Source organism: Leptodactylus fuscus, chromosome 4, assembly GCF_031893055.1.
Source record: "Leptodactylus fuscus isolate aLepFus1 chromosome 4, aLepFus1.hap2, whole genome shotgun sequence".
NCBI classification, from domain to species: domain Eukaryota; kingdom Metazoa; phylum Chordata; class Amphibia; order Anura; family Leptodactylidae; genus Leptodactylus; species Leptodactylus fuscus.
The window spans coordinates 93,013,058-93,034,896 of record NC_134268.1 but is presented as its reverse complement, the minus strand read 5'-3'; the positions used below and the strand labels follow the sequence as shown (position 1 = coordinate 93,034,896).

The 21,839-nt window shown below is 41.8% G+C and overlaps 1 protein-coding gene across 1 annotated transcript; it reads right to left on the bottom strand.

Moving 5' to 3' along the window:
- Positions 1–1,298: 1,298 nt before the first annotated feature.
- Positions 1,299–17,176, bottom strand: SMIM13 (small integral membrane protein 13). The gene is made up of 3 exons (XM_075270865.1): positions 17,060–17,176; positions 9,092–9,180; positions 1,299–6,741 (listed from the first exon to the last, which is right to left on the bottom strand). Exons 2-3 carry the CDS (start codon positions 9,165–9,167, stop codon positions 6,548–6,550), a joined length of 270 nt encoding a protein of 89 aa, XP_075126966.1. The 5' UTR covers positions 9,168–9,180; positions 17,060–17,176; the 3' UTR covers positions 1,299–6,547.
- Between the last annotated feature and the right edge of the window lie 4,663 nt (positions 17,177–21,839).

Here is a 21,839-nt window from a genome sequence, read left to right as displayed (position 1 = left end):
GTGCCAATGCTGCTATTGTGAGCGTTATTCAGTGTGATTCCTCTATAGTTCCCTCTGGCAGATCAATTTGTGCCTCCAGGAATTTACCTCCCTCTATTCTCCATCTGAACGCCTAACCAGCACAAGACCCTTTTTGAGGAGTTCTCTCTTTTTTTTTTTTTTTTTTTTAAATACTTATATTTTTTTTTGCTTTTTGTTTTTTTGCAAAGTCTAAATTTTTGTTAGATTTAGTTACAATTGCTATAAATATATAGATAGAAGTCTCCACCTATAGAAAATGAATTTTACAACTTTTAGGACAGGCAACCCCAAAGGAGGCGCTCCAGAACAATTACTGCTTTAACCATATGGCCAACCATAGACGAGCACTATCAGGAGGGGAGGGGGCGTTCCTCACAGCTCTCACATTACAGCGCGATAGGCTCTGCTGTGAAGAAGGTGGTCCCTGATTGTCTGTCAGAAACGCCCTTCTGACGGTGAAGAGCTACGGTAGCGTCGCCGATAGCTCTTCACCTGGGGCACAGATCGTGAAAGCCGACAGTGCACTGAATTCAGCACACTGTCAGCTTTCTAGTGGTGTATACAACCGCATGTGCTCCAACTAATGAAAGGTCCTCTTTAAGGTACTTTTGGGCTGCGTCTCTAAGGGATATTATTTGATTTAAAAAAAAAAAAATATATAGTCCGGAAAATAGAAAAAGCTGGGTACTCATCATTGGAAGAGTAGAAAAATATTTCAAACGTCCATGTAAAATACAATACAGGAGGAGGCACGCCTGGGAGAGGAGAGCGACAGCCGTTTCATGCTGGTAGCACTTTTTCAAGCTCAACAAAATATATACTTACAGTCCTAAATACAGGACTTTTCTCTCAGCCAATTTCATGGATGGGAACTTAGCTAAGACGTCTTTTTCCCCAAATTGAACAATCCCAACGGCTTTTGAGGGCATTTTATATTGATGGCCTATGCAGAGCTGCAGAACTGACCACTATACTGTGAAGAAAGCAGTCTGTTTTCGGCTTTAATCTGTACTAATTTTCTTATGAACGTCAATGTATTTCAATACATCCCATAATCTTCATAACTATATAGTAATAACTTTGTTCTATCACAAAGACTATAACAATTGGGTCAGCATCAAATTCAAACCGTCCTAATGAAATATAACGGTAATGATATAAACCATCAGAAAAATGCGAGTCAGTATTAAATTCACATGAGCAGGAACAGACTGTTTAAAATGAGAGGGGAAAAAAAAAAAAAAAAGACTACACAGAATATAAAGGAGAGAGTGCAGTTTACCTTTAATGAATGCAACATCATTATAAATAAATTTGATAGCTAAAGTTTCCGTAGAACACACAAGGCTTCAATTAGCATCTTCTCTATAAAGAAAAACTCAGATCCACATCACCTTTGATAACGGTTTATAACACTGAAGAGGCATATTCTAAGACAAGACATTCCTCAGTCTTATTATAATGCCCTAAGAGAGAACAAAGACCCATATGGTGTAAACATACAATAATGCAGCAGTTAAAAGGACTGTGCATAATTCTGCTGTCCTGTGCTATAGTACACAGGGCATTATCTGCAGTGGAGGATCTGCTGTCATTTCTTTAGGCTAACTATACTCAAAGAAGAAAACATAGACACACAGGTAAAATGCATACACCACACTATCCCCCCAGTATCTGCAATCACTTACAGGGATTTTCTAGGACCAGGAAACTGATAGCCCATTCTTAGGCTATTTGAATCAGAATGCTGGAGGTCCAAATCTCAGCAGCCCTGCTGATCAGCTGTCTCTTCAATGTTTACTTAGGTCCAACTACCTGCACGCCATCAAATACGTAGTGTATGGCAGTTTTAGCCCATTTACTTGAAGCTGGCTGGCAGGAATGCTGAGAAAACTGATCAAATTTCAAGGACCTATTTTAAAAGGGTTTCCATCATTGGGAAAAGTCATTGTTAGCTAAGCACATATTTGCATATTCTTTAGAAAGGCTATTCCACACATACCTTTTGTATGTAAATCCCCTCAGCAGTGTTTGAATAAGTCCGTTTTTACTCATACGCTAATAAGCCTCCACCTTGCGCCCGGAAGTGTCTGTGTGCACCCTCTAGTCTCTATGTGTATGTGAGCAGAGAGAGGAATCATCAGCACAGTAGCCTCTCTGCTCTCACACATATAGCAGACGGTGCTCATATACACTTCCGGGTGCCCGGTGGAGGCTAATTAGCAAATGAATAAAAACGGACTTATTCAAAAACTACTGAAGCAATTTACATACAAAAGTAATGTGTAAAATAGACTTTCTAAAGGCTATGCAAGGATGTGCTTAGCTAAAAATGACTTCTCCCAATGATAGAGCCCCTTTAAGGTTAGGACATCAGTATCCTGATCCTAAAAAATCCTGTTTACAAGGACCAAGTTCATTTCTTACAACCTAGTTGTACACACAGTATAAGGTGCGTTTGGCGAGGCACAGACAATAAAAGTTAATGACATACGTTTTCACAAGCTCATGAGGATAACATAATTTTACAATGCATTCCTAAGGCAAATTTTCTGTAGCCTAACAGGGTGTTCAGGTGACTGAAAATTGAATTTTATGCATTCAAATCTAAAATTTCCTTAGATAAGACATTTCCTGAAAATTTATTTTTCTTTTTCAAACATTTCTCAATACATAAGAATTCAATAAAGGCTCATTCATCTCGAGATTCTAGTTGCTTAATATAATGCAGAGGTGATATGAAGTAATAGGGCAATAAGAGAACACTTAGGGTACTTATACTCCATAAATAACTGTTGAACAAACCCTCACATAATGAGGGGGAAGGGAGTTAGCAGATGCTGATACGTCAGGAAGCAGCGCTATCTACCTTTAGGACAAAGGATTGGACATGTTTAAATTCAACATGCATTATCTGTGTGGTGAGAAGCGCTGCATTCCCATACACATAAGAGAAGTGTCCAGTCCTCTATAACTCAGAGAGATTGGCTGACTCGGCTTTTATATGCAAGGGCAACTTTAGTTAGAGTGATCCTCCTTTTTTTGGATAATCCTCTTTTGTTAATAATACCCAAAGCATCTATCAACAATAATCTGATGACAGGGTTTCCCAATACTGCAACCCCCAACAATCATGAGAGGAACTTGGCATTAAGTGTTCCATTCGCCACAGGATAACTGAAGCAAATACACAATCCCATTGAAATCCACCCCCTATATTTGTAATGCACATATAAGCGCTGTCATTGTAAAAATAAACTATTTTAGTTAAAGCATATATCCAATTATGAAAACTTTTCATAAAGTTACTCCACTTAGCAGACAGAGTTACTTTTTACATAGAAATCTATGGAGAGGGGTAAAGGAGTCTGCTGGAAAAGACATACAAATAACTGCTGCCAATTGCAGCAAGGAGTAGTGCATGTTACTATACATCTCACCTTCTTAAAATTGAAAACTTCATGTATACTATCTACTTCAAAGTTGACCAGGCCATCACTGCAGAGAATGAGGCAATAAATGAATTAACATCCTCGTCCATAGACTTCTGTGTGCGAGATGAATATGAAAACAAGCTTTGAATAAATAAACAATCTGAGTGAAGATAAGAAGCAGGAGAACAGCTTAAGTGTAGAAGGAAATACATGTATGATTCATTTAGATAAGGTTTAGTGTTGAGTGAGTAGTATTTGATCGAATATCTCGCCAGCATAGGAATATTCAATGCATTTAACCCCTTGGTGTTTGGCCGATTACACGCATTCCTATGCCAGCGAGGTATTCGATCGAATACTACTCGCCCATCACTAATAAGGTTTTATTATTATTTTATTGGAGGTACACTTTAAGTCCAACCACAGAATATGAGGTGGAAAATGCAGCTTCTGGATTTGTACAAAGGGGTTGTAAGAAATAAAAAAAATATATATATATTATATATATATATATATATATATATATATATATATATGTATATACACTGGACACTCCCTTTAAGGGTTAAATAGAGTACCTTGGCTGCTCCCAATCTGATGCATTCAAAGCTGGTCTCCATTTCCTGGGCCCTGCTGACATGGGAATGTGACTGTTCAACCGTACAATGCTTAGGGCCCACAACCATGGCCAGTTTTCATGGCTTTACAAGGGTTTGCTTGGCTAAAAATATTGATGACCTATCCAATGGATAGGCCATCAATATCAGATTAGTGGAGATCTGACACCCACACCGATCACCTGTTCTCAGTATGTGATACAAAGTATCAAGCAAACAGTACAGTTCTATTCCCTGTGTACTGGCCAGACCAGGTTATTGAGGATCCTGTCTCTCACTTGAATGAGATGTAATGACACAATTCAGCTGCTACAGAGGGCTGTCTGCTTCATTCTCTGTGTATCAGCAGTTGAAAACATATGATATCGAATCCCCATGATTTAATATTAATGGTTTATCCTGGGGACAGACCAGTCTAATATATTTAACATCCAATAAACATATTTTCAATAGCGAAGAAACCCCTTTAAAAGTCAATAAAGAATCATGTGCCATTAAAGAGAGCGGTTAGGGCTCGTTCACACAGTTTTTTGACAGCGGATTTTGATGTGGAATCCGGCTCAAAATACTCTACCAAAACCAGCTTCCATTGAAGTCAAAGGGAGCCGCTCGCTTCATTTTTGCACTAGCTAATAGCGGAAAAAAGAAGAAAGATAACCCTTATTGCCACGGATTCATGAGGCTTTCTCCCAATTAGGCCCAGTCATTTGGGCCTATTCCGGAGGGGAATGCTGCGCCGGATGCACAGCACTGCAGCAAATTCTGCTGTGTGAACATACCCTTAGGGAGCTAACACTTTACAGTACTATGTGCATACCTTTTTTTAGACTGAACATTTTGCAAACAATGAAACAAGGACCTGTGTGAAATTACCATTTTTGAGACAGTAAAGAACAGATGTCTATATTTTGTACCTATTGTCAGCCTATAGTATTCCGCAAATGCTGGTGTCCACAGGAAAGTAAAAAAATATTCTAAAACCTAATTTAAAAGAAAACATACATTCCAGAATCATACTTTGCCCACGCTCCAGTAAACAGGGTGTGTGTCTTGGTTTTCCTGATCTGTCAGTAACTGACTGAAGTTCCCATGTATTTATTATCTCTGACCTGTGCTATCCATATCATACGCATGTCATCATTCTGAATTAACAGTTTACTTGTTAGTATAGATAATAATCTTAGCTTATTATATAATATTTAACGTGGTCCTCACCTTCATAACACCTTTAAACCAATCCTTGCTCATTTCCTTTATTAAAACTATTCCTCTAAAATTAATTTGCAATTTGCTCTGCATATACATGCACCATATTTCAAGTGTCATCCAAGAACCTATGTTCTGTATTAATACAGATAAATGTATGCAATGATGCAATGAATGCCGCTTACAGTACTTCAGCTGTAAAACCTTAAAAACACAAAAACATCAGAAAAATCTAAATGTGTAAAGAATTATGGTTACTAAAAGTATGGCATGGGGGGTAAATGACCTTATACCTGCGTTTCTTATTACAAAGCATCGATATGAAGAGTTACAAAGCCATACACACTGCTACTATCAATGAGTGACACCCAATTGATAGTTATATTGCCAATATGCATGTCCAAATAGGAGATATGACCGCTTGCAATTCTGTATGAAAAAAAGAGTAACATTTTGTAATGTAAACATAAAAATGGAACAATTGCACTGTCATTGTCACTGGCGGATGATAATTTCACAGTAAGACAAGAATATTAGTGCATCAGTACCACTAACAAACAAGCCACCATTTATCTTCTGAGTGGCTGTGCCCATTATGATGCAACATCCAGACTGAAAGCTTGAGTCCGGGACCAAGAACAAACAAGATACGTCCTTGAGGCTGACTAGTGATGACAGTGGTATGGAATATACGGAATAAGGAAGGGCTTTGTTCTGGATTTTAAACATATGTAGCTTGTTGCAGTTATGACTTTGATAATCCTAATACAAGTTTCCACAGTGCTCAAGAAGTTATAGCTAGACAGATGACATAAAAACAAAGCAGGAATAGCAGCAAGAGAAACCGTAAACCTGCATGGTGGAGGCTGCAGTACGTGACATCATGGCGACAGAACAAACCAGTCAGTTACTTCATTACAAGGCGTCTTAGGCTGGTGTTTTGTTATCCAGAATGGAGGCAAAACTGACTGCTCTAATATGCTATATAATCCAGCATTTGTAGATACAGAGCACATAATGCTTCAGCAGCCAAGTTCATACAATGGAGCCAGAGAACTGCTGCAGCTTTATATTGCAGGATTCGCTTGCATGGTTAAGGTCATGCAATGAAGGATTTCTACCCAATGATGAAGCTTCTTACGGAACAGTTTTGATGATCAAAGTGATATAATCTCTGCATTTTCTCCCAAAGTCATAGTGTTGCCTCCTACAGTGCATATGCTAGTGTCATCGATTCCCAGTGATGAAGTCTATGGATGAAGGGAATCTTTAAGTCGCTTCATCTGCTGGGACTCTCCTCTGTCTTGCAGTCTTTGGTCTGGTTCTTTGTGGAGTGGATGGAGATTCTGACTCTGCAACAGATTCTGAAGATTCACTGTCTCCTTGCAGTGATCCACTGTCGCAAACAAGTTCTCTGAGGAACTTAAACTTCGACAAGAAGAGATGCCACACGACGTACCAACCTAAAAGCAGCAGAAAACCATCATGTTAGAAAGAAGAGAGTCTGTCAACTTATTTGGCTTGCACTTTGAAATGTAGGGTTAATATGTAGCCGCGGTATTATACGCTATTCCCAGATGTATATTCATGAGCAGAATAACACCAGCTAATAAGAGGGGGAGCCAAGAGGGCTCATACTCAACAGGTTTAAAGGGGTTGTCTCACCCAACAGTATCTGTATATTAGCACAACCTAACCCCACTCCTGTGTATGGCTGCATCGGTGTCCTTATGACAACTCTTAGATGCTGCTCTCGCATCTACTCCTACACAACCGGCACCTGGACCTTCCCCTGATCTGTCTTAATAAGCCCAATTCAGCACTTTCAGGGTCTTCATCCAGGACATTCTAAGCCTGAGGGAGGGCATATCTGCCCAAACACGTTGCACTATATTGATTATTGCCATATATGCCCAAACTTATGAATAGATATCCTCATTACCCTAGAAGTAAGCAAAAGTTTTAAAGGGGCTCTGTCATTGGGAAAAATAATTTTTAGCTAAGCACATACTTGCATAGATTTTAGAAAGGCTATTCCACACCTTTTGTATGTAAACTGCCTCGGTAGTTTTGAAAAAAAATCCGTTTTTATTCATATACTAATTAGCCTCCAGCGTGCACCCTCTCTGCTTTTCTCTAAGTGTGTGAGAGCCGAGAGGCTGCTGTGCTGATGACTCCTCTCTCTGCTCTCATACACATAGAGAACAGCAGAGAGGGTGCACGCTGGAGGCTAATTAGCATATGAATAAAAACAGACTTATTAAAAAACTACTGAGGCAAATTACATACAAAAGGTAGGTGTGGAATAGCCTTTCTAAAGGCTATGCAAGTATGTACTTCGCTAAAAATGACTTTTCCCAATGACAGAGCCCCTTTAACCCCTTCCCGCCGATGGCATTTTTTGATTTGCGTTTTTGGTTTTTGACTCCCCTCCTTCTAAACCCCATAACTTTTTTATTTCTCCGCTCCCAGAGTCATATGAGGTCTTAATTTTTGCGGGACAATTTTTTCTTCATGATGCCACCATTAATTATTCTATATAATGTACTGGGAAGCAGGAAAAAAAATTCAGAATGGGGTGGATTTGAAGAAAAAATGCATTTCTGCGACTTTCTTACGGGCTTTGGTTTTACGGCGTTCACTGTGCAGCCAAAATGACATGTCCCCTATATTCTGTGTTTCGGTACGGTTCCAGGGATACCAAATTTATATGGTTTTATTTACATTTTGACCCCTAAAAAAAATTCCAAAACTGTGTTAAAATTTTTGTTTTTCTAAAAGTCGCCATATTCCGACGGCCGTAACTTTTTTATACATAGGTGTACGGGATGCATAGGGCGTTTTTTTTGCGGGGCCGGGTGTACTTTTTAGTTCTACCATTTTCGGGAAATGTTATTGCTTTGATCACTTTTTATTCAAATTTTTATCAGAATTAAAACAGTGAAAAAGCGGCGGTTTGGCACTTTTGACTATTTTTCCTGCTACGGCGTTTACCGAACAGGAAAAATATTTTTATAGACTTGTAGAGCGGGTGATTTCGGACACGGGGGATACCTAACATGTATGTGTTTCACAGTATTTAACTACTTTTATATGTGTTCTAAGGAAAGGGGGGTGATTTGAACTTTTAATACTTTTTATATTTTTTTATATTTTTTTATATTTTTTTTTTTTGCATTTATTAGACCCCCTAGGGGTGTTGAACCCCAGGGGGTCTGATCACTAATGCAATGCATTACAACGCTAATGCATTGCAAAAAAGCATCATCTCTTTTGCAGGCTGTATACACCAGCCTGCAAAAGAGAGAATTTGCAGACCGGCTGGGAGCCTTTAACAAGGCTCCCGGCTGTCATGGCAACGGGGGGTCGGCCCTGGAGCATGCTCCAGGTGCCGGCGATCCCTGCCAAAATGCCTTTGCCTTTGACAGCAGCGCCGGAGGGGTTAATGCCTCCGATCGGTCCGGGGACCGATCGGAGGCATTAGAGCCGGTTGTCTACTGCTTAAAGCAGTAGACACCCGGCGGCTATGACGGCCGCCCGGCTCCCGGGCGGTCGCCATAGTTACAGACCCGACACGCGCCGTACTATTACGGCGCATGTCGGGAAGGGGTTAAGGAGGTCTCCAGCCTAAACGAGTTTGTTGTTTGAGAAGTGTAAAGTGTAAACATCATCCATCTCACACTCTGCAGATCTAACAGTCCGCACCTAAGCAGACAAAAGACTCTACAAATTCATTATATAAAGTACAGCTTATTTATTTCATGGGAAAGATAATATACATGGTAATAGGAGCAAAGATTTCATTGTACTTACCACAGAGCATAAACAGCAGAACACAGATTAATGTGGCCACGAAGACCAAAAACGTTAAACCAACGCTCTGCCACATGGTTTATTTATTTCTGAAATCAGAAGGAAACACATAAGTACAATATACCATAAGCTGCAGGTAAGTGGCCCTCCCTGTACAATGTGACAAGCAGGATTAAACAGAAAAAAAAAAACCACTAGAGTTTGTTGTACTAGGTTTATTTTATATAAAATACAGTACCTCTATGATGCTGGAGACTTAAACATGTACGGAGAGCATGTAAGATGTGTACAAGTATAACCAATAAATACACACTGGTACCACCATATAGTGGCAATCCTAGATGAAACGCATCCATAAAACAAAGCTTTGTTCCCTCACATGCGACCTCATAAAATGGCATTCAGACAGAAATACATTAATACAGTTCCATAACAGTGTATGGATTTATATAATAGCGACCCACGGTGCAGTTACAGCCATAAGGACTAAACAAAAGAGAAAGCTGCCATGTTTTTATTTTCATTGCTTTTTTTATGACAATATTTTGACATTTCTTAAAAGTCCTAGAGAGAAGTCTTAGGGGAACACAGAGGAATAAATGCCATTGCCACAGCCCGTCAGCCATTACTAGGGATTCACCTGAGACCTTCAACCTTTGCAATGCAAAGGTTGATAATTGTGGAAGACCAGCAGCGATTCCTGTGGGATTATTGCAGTGGCTCACAGAGGAACACGTTGCCGAATTTCCCAGGATGGAAATTAAGCAGCGTGCCGTGTGTGGCCCAGCACCTACAAGTGGAATTACAGAACAAATATTTTAATATTTTAGCTGTTATCCCATAATGTCTGTAAACCAAGTTAACACACTTCCTAATTTATTTAAAGAGGAACTTTCACGTCCTCAGGGCAGATGTGGTATAATGCACTGCTAGAAAGCTGACAGTGCGCTCAATTCAGCGCACTATTGGCTTGCCCGTCCTGTGCCCCCGCTGAAGAGCTATCGGTGCCGTTACCGTAGCTATTTAGTGTCAGAAGGGCATTTCCGACAGTCAGTCAGGAACGCCCTTTCCTCACAGTAGCGTCTATTGCGCTGTACTGTGAGAGGGAGCGTTCCTTACTACCCAGTTATGACGCTGAGGGATGAGAAACTGAAGATCTACGGTACCAGCACCGATAGCTCTTCAGTGGGGGCACAGAACGGGAAAGCCAATAGTGCGCTGGATTCAGCGCATTGTCAGCTTTCTAGTGGTGTATAACACCGCACGTGCCCCGAGGACATGAAAGGTTCTATTTAAGGAGTCTTCTGACATCTTATTAAAGTTTAGAACCTGCTGGGCCTTCATTCATGTAACCGCTAAGCCAACCACTGGTCTCACAGTTATATGCCATTCATGTACATGTAACCATTGTGACTAGTGACTAGCTGAGTAGTCACATGAATGATGGTTGTGACATCATTAATTTCAGTCCAACAGGGACAGGACCCATAGTGCTGGAACACAAGGACCTTTACAAGATGACGATAAGTTCAGACTAGCGCCTTGATCTCTGTCGAGGACCCAAACAAGAGCAAGACTGCTAAAACAGCGGTTACACATAGACACCAGAGGACCCCATGAAACAGAATGGGGTCTGCTGTTTGAAAACTAAAAGCGGCATAGAAAAAAAAGTCAAGGCTTTTCTCTCTGCCAATTTTCAGCGTTTTTTTTGTTTTTGTTTTGTTTTTTACAGATTTGAACCCAGCCTGAGCTTGTTTTTCTTTCTTTTATACACCCATCTACTCCCATGCATATTTTTTTTTTTTTTTTTTTTTAAGTTGATAAATCTTTTGCTGGTATATAGAAATTTCAAATGACATGAAGTCTGTGTCTGTCATAACCTCCATTAGTTCCTACAGCTTTACAACTTGGTGAAAGGGATTTTCCATAAAAAAGGTCCAATAACTTGTTATTGAAAGATATGAAGCTTTCTAATAAACTTTGTGCTCCAGTTCCTCAAACTTTTAAGGATTCTGCCAGTGATCAGAAACATTCACATTTTCAAAAAAGTTATGGACTCGAGCTTTATAATAAGAAATTATTTTTTTAAATTATATTATAGAATTATTGGTATCCTATTAATATTATAAATGTGAAAGTTTGTGGGTTTGTACGTTCGGATGTTTGTTCCTCAATCACGGAAAAACCGCTCCACCGATTTGGCTGAAATTTTCCACAAACATAGTTAATACACCCGATTGCACAACAGGCTACTTTTCGTCACAATAGCACACATATGTATTTTCCAGGACCCCCACAAAACCCAAACTCACATCGCCATCTCTGCAATCTCACACACTTTGGACCATAGCAAGACCCAAAATTCATATTGCCCTCTACAGCCTCGCCCCTAACCCCACACAATCACATATACATATACTTTACCACTTTGCCCCTCACCTTAACGATACTCCAGGAGGCTCTCTTTAACGCTCCGGAGCAGCCATGTTTGCCGACCCCCACCTCTCTGACAATCCGCAACACCGCCCACCCATGTCAATACCCCTAGGCGGTCTAATAAATGCAAAAAAAAAGTTTTAAAAAAGTAAAAAAAAATCTAAAAAAATAAATAAAAAGGATTAAAAATTCAAATCACCCCCCATTCCCTAGAACACATATAAAAGTAGTTAAAAACTGTGAAACACATACATGTTAGGTATCCCCACGTCCAAAATCGCCCGCTCTACAACGCTATACAAATATTTTTCCTGTTTGGTAAACGCCGTAGCAGGAAAAATGGTCAAAAGTGCCAAACCGCCATTTTTTCACTGCTTTGATTCTGATAAAAATTTGAATAAAGTGATCAAAGCAATAACATTTCCCGAAAATGGTAGAACTACAAAGTACACCCGGTCCCGCAAAAAAAGACGCCCTATACATCCCCGTACACGCATGTATAAAAAAGTTACGCCTGTCGGAATATGGCGACTTTTAAAAAAATAATTTTTTAACACAGTTTTGGATTTTTTTTAAGGGGTCAAAATGTAAATAAAACCATATTAATTTGGTATCCCTGGAACCGTACCGAGACACAGAATACAGGGGATGCCGTAAAACCAAAGCCCGTAAGAAAGTTGCAGAACTGCATTTTTTCTTCAAATCCACCCCATTTTGAATTTTTTCCCTGCTTCCCAGTACATTATCCTATTAATATTATAAATGTGAAAGTTTGTGAGTTTGTGTGTTTGGATGTTTGCATGTTCAGATGTTTGTTCCTCAATCACGGAAAAACCGCTCCACTGATTTGGCTCAAATTTTCCACAAACATAGTTAATACACCCGATTAAACAATAGGCTACTTTTCGTCACAATAGCGCACATACGTTTTTCCCAGGACCCCCACAAACCCCAAACTCACATCACTATCTCTGCAATCTCACACACTTTGGACCATAGCAAGCCACAAAATTCATATTGCCCTCTACAGCCTCGCCCCTAACCCCACACAATCACATATACATATACTTTACCACTTTGTCCCTCACCTTACCGATACTCCAGGAGGCTCTCTTTAACGCTCCGGAGCAGCCATGTTTGCCGACCCCCACCGCTCTGACAATCCGCGACACCGCCCACCCATGTCAATACCCCTAGGCGGTCTAATAAATGCAAAAAAAAGTTTAAAAAAAAATATAAAAAAAAAATTAAAAAGGATTAAAAATTCAACTCTCCCCCCTTTCCCTAGAACACATATAAAAGTAGTTAAAAACTGTGAAACACATACATGTTAGGTATCCCCGCGTCCGAAATCGCCCGCTCTACAAATCTATACAAATATTTTTCCTGTTCGGTGAACACCGTAGCGGGAAAAATGGTCAAAAGTGCCAAACTGACGTTTTTTCACTGTTTTGATTCTGATAAAAATTTGAATAAAAAGTGATCAAAGCAATAACATTTCCCGAAAATGGTAGAACTAAAAAGTACACCCGGTCCCGCAAAAAAAGACGCCCTATGCATCCCCGTACACGCACGTATAAAAAAGTTACGACTGTCGGAATATGGCGACTTTTCAAAGCAAAATTTTTTTACAGTTTTGGATTTTTTTTAAGGGGTCAAAATGTAAATAAAACCATATAAATTTGGTATCCCCAGAACCGTACCGAAACACAGAATACAGGGAACATGTCATTGTGGCTGCACAATGAACGCCATAAAACCAAAGCCCGTAAGAAAGTTGCACAAATGCATTTTTTCTTCAAATCCACCCCATTCTGAATGTTTTCCCTGCTTCCCAGTACATTATATAGAATAAATAATGGTGGCATCATGAAGAAAAATTTGTCCCGCAAAAATTAAGACCTCATATGGCTCTGGGAGCAGAGAAATAAAAAAGTTATGGGGTTTAGAAGGAGGGGAGTCAAAAAACAAAAACGCAAATCAAAAAATGCCATCGGCGGGAAGGGGTTAACTTCAAATCCCTCTGTCCCAAAGACACTATGTACAGATTATACCAACACCGTATAGCAGCTCAAATACAAATTAACTTCAACACAAACGTCTCACGTATTCTCTGAATTATAGAAAAAACAAGATACAAACTTACATTTCATATCCCATACCTTATACACAGTACGAAAACCTTACCCGCGCCTGTATATACCCACTTCTACAATCACCGCAGACGAAGTCGCGGGTACCAGCTAGTTGAACAATATTTAAAGGGTTTGTCCAAGCAAAACTGGAAATTAAATGTAATCTTTAAATGGGCTGGGGAAAGAGAAAAAAAAAAATACAAAAACATTATACTCACCTTTCCCCGATGCTTCCCAGCACATTCCGGTCTTCTCAGTCCGGTGTTAATGTGTGGCGGAAGTCCCAGCCACACGTCACCGATGAGGCCTCACGAGGGCATGAGAGGTCACTACCTGTGACATCACAGGTCTCTTCTTGAGGCCTGCTGTTACATCTTGTTACTACTACTGCCAATCACTGGCCACAATGGTGATCCTTACATATACGACATGTGACTGCTGAGGACAGTGACTGCCTAATATACATGTGGCATCACTGCAGGATTGTCGTGGGTCATAGGAGCAGCAGGTGATGTAACATCTGTTTATTTATAGGTCAGTCTGCTTTTTTCCAAATCTCACACAATCCTTTTCATTTGTATTGGGCTAGTACAAAGTCTACTTACAAGAAAAAGGTTTGCTGTGCTGTGTATCAGTGGAATGGGATGTATGAGTAGTAACCTTGTGCTGCAAATCCTTGCATAAAGAAAAAACAGACATCTGGAGAAAAGATAAGATCCAGAGCAAACAGGTCACATGCACAACAAACCTCAGGACTGTATCCATTATATGCACCATGTCTCTAAATGCAGAGGCTTTGCAGCACAAACAGATAGTACTAGCAATATCCACATGCAATGTTTAGATCCATGTTTTACATCCAAAAAAAAAAAAAAAAAAAAGTAATGACTGTTGGAACTTGATACAAGGGTCATAAAGCTATTATATGAAAGTTTAGATATGCTATTCACCACCTTATATGTTATCCTTACAGTTAATGCCAATTGTAGTCATTTTGACTTAACCACTTCAGTATCGGGCCAATTCCTGGTTCAGGACTACAAGGACCTTTTTTTAATGTTTTATTTCTATCATTTGGGTTATTCAACTAATTTCATAATAGACTTTTGGGGACATCTGATCACTTTTTTTTTTTTTTTTTGAGGGCGGGGGAGCTGATTTCTCCTGTAACTGGTACATTTAGGCTGGTCTTACACGGCCGTAATGTAAGTCTGCAAATGGTACGCAATATATTCAATGGGGCGTCTTACACCACTGGATATTTTATCCGTGGTCTGCCGGGCCGCAATTTATAGAACATGTCCGTAATGGCCGTGAATTGCGGCACTGCACGCACACGCCCAATAGAACTGTATGGGTGAGTGCGGCAGTTTACGGGCATCTGCGGTGTCTATGTTGCTGATCAGCAACTTGCTGACCGTAAAATCATTACGGCCGTGTAAGACCAGCCTTAGCCCCAGTTGCAGGAGGCATACAGCCTGCAGAGCTGATATGAGTCCTGTAGGACCCAGCAGCTCTGATACATGCTGATCCCAGCGGATCACGTGACCGCTGGATCAGAGGGCAACCGCATCATGGTGGCGCCCATAGCGGTGTGTACAGCACTCATTGAGCGCTGTATACACAGCGATTGGTAAGGTAACCACTCTCCAGACTTAAAACCCAATGGGTGGTACGGAAGTGGTTAAAAAGGACCATTCACATCGTCCTCATAAAAAGCCAACAGTACGTTGTTTGGCGGTGTTCTTTACAGCACAGCGATGACCATAGGCTATAACTCCTGCCCTTCTGACAGTGGGGAGATATATTGGTGCCAAAATTAATGGCACCGATATCTCCAACATTGGGTTCATACCAGTAAAGATGGCTGTATGAGGATGTGAAAGGTGCTCTTCAAGGAGGACATTTCATCACCTCTATCTCTTTACATTCTGTAATACGTGCTACTGCACAGATTTGAGCGCAGCTGGATTTTTCTCTCTAGTTCCCACCATTCCCAAGCAGAAAGTACATTTTCATTCAGTCCCCAATACGCTAATTATGCTCTATACAGATAGGTGGATGGTCACAAATGGAGCAGATTGTCTAGGACCGCCCACCTCACACTACAGAGTCTAATTAGCATATTGGATACTGCAACTAACTACACTAATTACTCAAGAAAAATAAGCGAAACTACGGCTATTGAAGGATGAAAGGTGTAGTTGGTGGCAGCAGTGAAAAGTCCTCTATAGGGACCCCACGTTGCAGAAATGCTGTGCTTTGATCGCGCAAAAATTAACACGGCAAAAAACACTGTAGTTTACATACCTGCAAAGTGGTTGGGATTCTGGCTAATCCCTTCCACACTTTGCAGAAAGAAATTGCAGTGGAAGGGCTAGTTCACATGGGGCAAAATGGTCAGGATTTTGACGCGGAATCCACATCAAAATCCTGCCGCCTCCCACTTAAATCAATATGAGCCGGTAATTTCCTGCTGCCCTTTCTTCAGGCGGATTCCGTGACTGATTCAGCCACAGCGTCCGCCTTGCGACAGCACCCTCCGGACTAGGTCCATTCATTTGGGCCTAATCCAGAGCGGAAATCCGCGACAGAATGTGTTTACGCGGAACCCTGTGTGAACTAGCCGGAAATGTAAATGTTTTTGAAACTCGCAGCAGGTCATTTATGCTTATGGAAACGCCGGCACTTTCCACATGGATATACTAGGGGCAGAAAGTCCGCGGCATTTCAATTATATCTACGGAAACTTTAGCATTTCCTCTATAGGTATAATAGAGGCAGAAAGTCAGAAAAGGAAAACTCCGCAGACTCTCTGTGAAAAAGAATGAGTTTCCGTCTTTTCCACAGCGGTGGCTGAGGCGCACTACATGGCGACTAGCCTTAAAGGGGTTATCTGGGTTCTAACATTGATGCTAGATCTGCACTGGTCCAACACCCTAGACCCCTGCAGATCACTAGTACACAGGCAGTATTGTTTATATAACACAAGGCCCGTCCCATTGATATCTACTGCATTGCCACTTACATGCCATGTACACCAATTACAGATATCCAACTCTACTTCACCTGAGCACTACAAGCAGATATGACTGTAGACTCTATGCAGTAATACACTGATTTCCCATAGGTACACCCAATACCACAGGACTATGCTCTGCCCCCTGCCGGTGGTGTATCTGGCTGCTAGCATGCTCATTGTTTATCTCATAGGGAGCAGCTGAACAATGAGGACCTGTATACAAGTCACCTCAGCATTACTGGGGTACAGCATATGGCTCCCACACACTTCTACATGCCCTTGGGGGCTCCTAGTGTAAGTCACAGGCACGTCAGTCCCAGTTACCGACCCCTCAGACACCGGCCTCAGTACAGGCCCCGCACCCCTGCCTATTACCTGTGCTCCGCCTGCCCCGGGGAACCGCAGACAATGCAATGGAAAGCTTGTCCCAGGGCCGTACATGACACAGTCACCTCACAGCTCCGCCTCCACACGCACGTATTGGTCAAGGAGTCACGGCCAGCCTATGGAAAGACGCTATTCTTACGCCAGTCGTGACGCATGGAACCACGCCCACCGCCTGGCACTCTATGCTTGGAAGCCACAGTATGTACTGCGGCAGCTGCACTGGGAGGCGCTTGTGTGGTGTCATAACTGCGACTGGCCACTAGATGGCGCACTGGAGCACAGAGAATAATCAGCACAGGAGACAACTTTGGATGCTTGTGTATGAGGACCAGCATGTGATGTGTGGGCTGGACATTATGTACCTTGAGTTTGTCTACTTACAGACAGTGAATGATTCTGCCCAGGGTATTTACATTTCATCAGTCAGTCTAATATAGATCTGCTAATAACTGATCATTGTAAATGCCCTGTATTGATCAATGTTATTATATACTAGGCAACATTGACATTTCATCACCAAGAAAGATGTCTGGTTATACAAACTGAGGAAGTAGCAAGTGTCGCTGAGATTTGCAAATGAACCCAGCTCCAAATTGTGCAAGACCTTTACACAAGCCCAGGCCGAGCCATCAGCAACATGTCCTGGTGATTTAGAGAACCACGACGAACTGGAATGACAAGAAGAGGTGCCAGAGGCGAAGCTTTACATGGATGGTTCATCTGATTGTAGGAATGGCATGTAGTGATAGTGATCCATTCTGTAGTGCAAGTGAAATTGGATGTCGCATCCCAAGCTTAGGGTCAGAAACATTATTAACCTCTTCCTGGAGGGGTATTATCACCAGGTCTCTGCTGTATAATACAGTGGCTATAATGGCTGCTCAGCTCCTGAGTGCCCACCATATTTAAATACCTAACATCCCCTGTGATATTATAGCAGAAGTTGGGGAAGTGTTAACAAAAATTTTGAAAAATATGCAATTTATGCTCTGCTTTTCAGAGAGATGTATCTAAGGGATTTTCCTATACAATGTTCTCCTGATCACTTCTAGCAGGGGCTACTAATGTTCCTATAAGACAGCCTGGGGTCTTATCAGTGACCCTGGGTCTGCCAGTGCCACATACCTGCTTGATTCTGCCCATAACCGAGGCTGTCAGCCTAAGGGGGAGTTCACACGGAGTAACGTGCCGCGTGATGTGGCACGTATACGCCGTGTGGGATTTTGAGCGCCGTATACCACAAAATCACGGCCGCAAAATAGCGCCGCGTATACGATCCCGGCTCCCATTGAAATCAATGGGAGCGTATACGGCGCTCAAAATTTCACACGGCGTATATGTGCCACATCACGCGGCACGTTACTCCGTGTGAACTCCCCCCTAATAGTCTGCGTATGCTAAGAGCCTCTATGCAATAGAAGTTCAAAAGTGTTTAAAAAAAATGAATAAATAAAGACCCTAAAATGTCGTTTTTCCTATATAAAATGTTTTATGTAAAACAAATGAGAAACAAAAATAGCCCCTTTACATATTTGGTATCGCCGCATCCATAAACACCTGTACAATGAAGCTAAAACTTTATTTAACATGCATGGTGAATGCCATAAAAAATGCAGAAAATGAAAATGCTGATTTTTTTTGCCATCTTGCTACACAAAATACGCAGTAAAAAGTGATCAAAAAGTCATATAACCCAACAACACATCATGTTGTGATGACATAATGTGCGGCATACGGGGCCCCCTGGAGACTGAAGAGGAACGTGGAGAAGCTGGGACCAGGAGCGGGGAAAGGAAAGTAAATCGGGGCCATTATCACACCTCCATTACTTATTAAAAAAAGCAGTGGGGTTCTTGTAGGGCCTCCTAAAGGCACGGGGCCCACTGGGAGATTCACCAGTAACCCGGTGGGCTTGTCTAACCTTGTACAGTTGTATGTAAAGTGCACCTATATTCTAGCAGATAACTCATACTCCATGGAATTCTGGTGCAATAGGCTAGAGCAGTGGAAGGAGCTTGCCATAGAGGTTTATCTTGTCTGGCCTCAAGTCTAATACCTGAGGTGTTCAGTGCTGCCGGTGGCATTGTAACACTAAAAGGACAAAACTGTCCACAGGTAGCATGGAAAAAATTACTTTAGTCAAAGTGAATCAAGCTTGGATCTCTGAGGATTTTCACACACTTCTCACAAAATAAATCAGGTATGGATATTTGGGGATTTATAAATAACTCCAGCTGATGTCTCCGAATGATGGTGTCACTGTCTCTCTTTTTCGTTATATTCCATTTACTATATTGCTGATTCTGTCTGCTACTCCTAAACAGCTACCACCACTGCCACCACAAAGCCGCAAATTTGACTCCCTAATTTTTCTACAAAGCCATTACTTTTTGCAATTATAAACACTGCATGTATCTAAAAAAAAAAAAAAAAAACGAACAAAATCTGCAACAAAAAAAGCTGTGTTTCTGCAACATTGGGCCTCAGTGTAAGGGCTAGTTCACATGTGGGGCGCCCGCGCGGGTTTTGACACAGAGAGAGACGCGGCTCGACGCGGCTCTCTCTGGTCAAAACCCGCCTGCCGCGACCATCGCGGTCGCAGCTTTCCCCTCCTATGTCAGCTCAAATGAATGAGCCGAGATAGGAGGGTGCAGCCGCTAGGCGGAAGCCGCGGCCCAGCGCGCCTCGGCTTCCGCCTGAAGAAAGGACATGTTGCTTCTTTTCTCCGCTAGCAGCAGCCCGCCACTAGTGGAAAAAAGAAGCCCGACAGTCTGCATAGACCACCATTGTAAAGGGGCGGATTTTGAAGCGAAATCCGCTGTCAAAATCCGCCCCTTTGTTCACGTGTGAACGAGCCCTAAGAATGTTTTACGCTATGTTATAATCTAAGGCGCCACACAATAAACCGTTGCAAAAAAAAGAATGCGGCAGAAACCCATTGCGTTTTTTTCTGCAGTGATTTTCACAGAAAGTACGCAGAGTTTTCCTCTGCTGACTTTTTGCCTCTATTATAACTATATGGAAATTGCCAGCAATTCCAAGGGTATATTTGACTTACTGCAATTTACAAAAACTGCATTTTCACAATATGGAACCCCCGGCCTTAAGCCAACTTAAGGTGTAGTTCATACAGAACTTCTCACTCAGCTCCATCGTATTAGGGAGCCTTCACACGGAGTATACACTCCGCTCATTTTGAACGTAAAATTCGTTCAGAATGAGCCTGTAAAAAAACAGCTCCCATTGATTCCTATGGGTGCCGCATAAGCGCGTATCACATTGAAAGCAATAGGGGAAAAAAGCCTCCCATTGATTTCAATGGGTAACGCACGTATGCTGGCACCCATAGAAATCAATGGGAGATGGTTTTTACGCGCTCATTCTGAATGAATTTTACGTTCAAAATGAGCGGAGCGTTTACTCTGTGTGCAGGCTCCCTTATGTTGCTTTAAGTGTATTGTAACGTTCAGTGCTGTAATAGTACAGCACTGTAATGCCTGTGCCCGCAGCATTACGTCAGAGACTCAGGATTAGGCTGCATTCACACGGAGTAAACGCTGGCGTTTTTTGTGTGTTTTTTGCACATAGCGCCGCGTTTACGCCGCGTAGCGTCGCGTTAACGCCACGTATACGCCACGCTATTTAGCGGTGGCGTTGCCCGGCGTTAACGCGGCGTATACGCGGCGTTAACGCGGCGCTACGCGGCGTAAACGCGGCGCTATGTGCAAAAAACACACAAAAAACGCCAGCGTTTACTCCGTGTGAATGCAGCCTAAGATGGAAAATTCTCAGACTCTGGCAGATTAACCCCCTGGATGAGAACTATTGATCATGATATCTGGGGCAAGATTGCTGCCTCTTGGATCCCATGCAATAACATTGCAGAGTCTGAGGGGTTGCTGTGGCAGTTAACTGACATTCCCTGTTATACATAGCAAACCTATACGTGAATAGAGATCCCAGGTTCAAATCCCCTTGTGAGACAGAAAAAAGTTTAAAAAAAACTCTACATACATATTTAAAAAAACATAATGTAAAAAAACCAAAAATAGTTTTTTACATTTTTAAGCAACATGTTCTATGAGCTGATATGATTACAGCAATACCTAAATTAAAGTAGTGTAAACAATGTGAATTTTTTCGTGGCAAAAATGCCATGGCAAAAACCACAGCGTTTTACAGTACCTGCAGCCTGTGACTAATCACACCGACGGAATTAATGTGTACATATACTACTGACACCAGCGTTCGGCACTCCGTATTAGGTTTCCGTGTTCTGCCGGCAGAAGATGGAAACCTGTCATGCCGAGTCCAGCCGTGAGCGCCGGTGAGCGTTTTGAGCTTTCCGCAGCGAAACCGGTTTTTCTAAATTGGACACACAGTACTGCATGTCCGACTCTGTGTCCGGTTAAAAAAAAACAGTTTCACCGCAGAGAGCATAAAACGCTCACCGGCGCTCACGGCCGGACACTTTTCAAACCCATTCAAATGAATGGGTTTGAAAGATGCCAGCAGGTTTCCGTCTCCTGCGCAAGATAGACATAAAGCAACTTTAAAGGGATTCTATCATTAAAATCCCATTTTTTGTTGATCACATGTAGGAATAGCCTTAGCAAAGGTTATTCTTCTTCTACCTTTAGATGTCTTCTCCGCACCGCTGCTCGGTAGAAATCACGGTTTTCCTTCTGTATGCAAATGAGTTCTCACGCAGCACTGGGGGCAGACCCCAGCATTCAAACAGCACTGGGGGCTCTCGAGCGCCACCTCC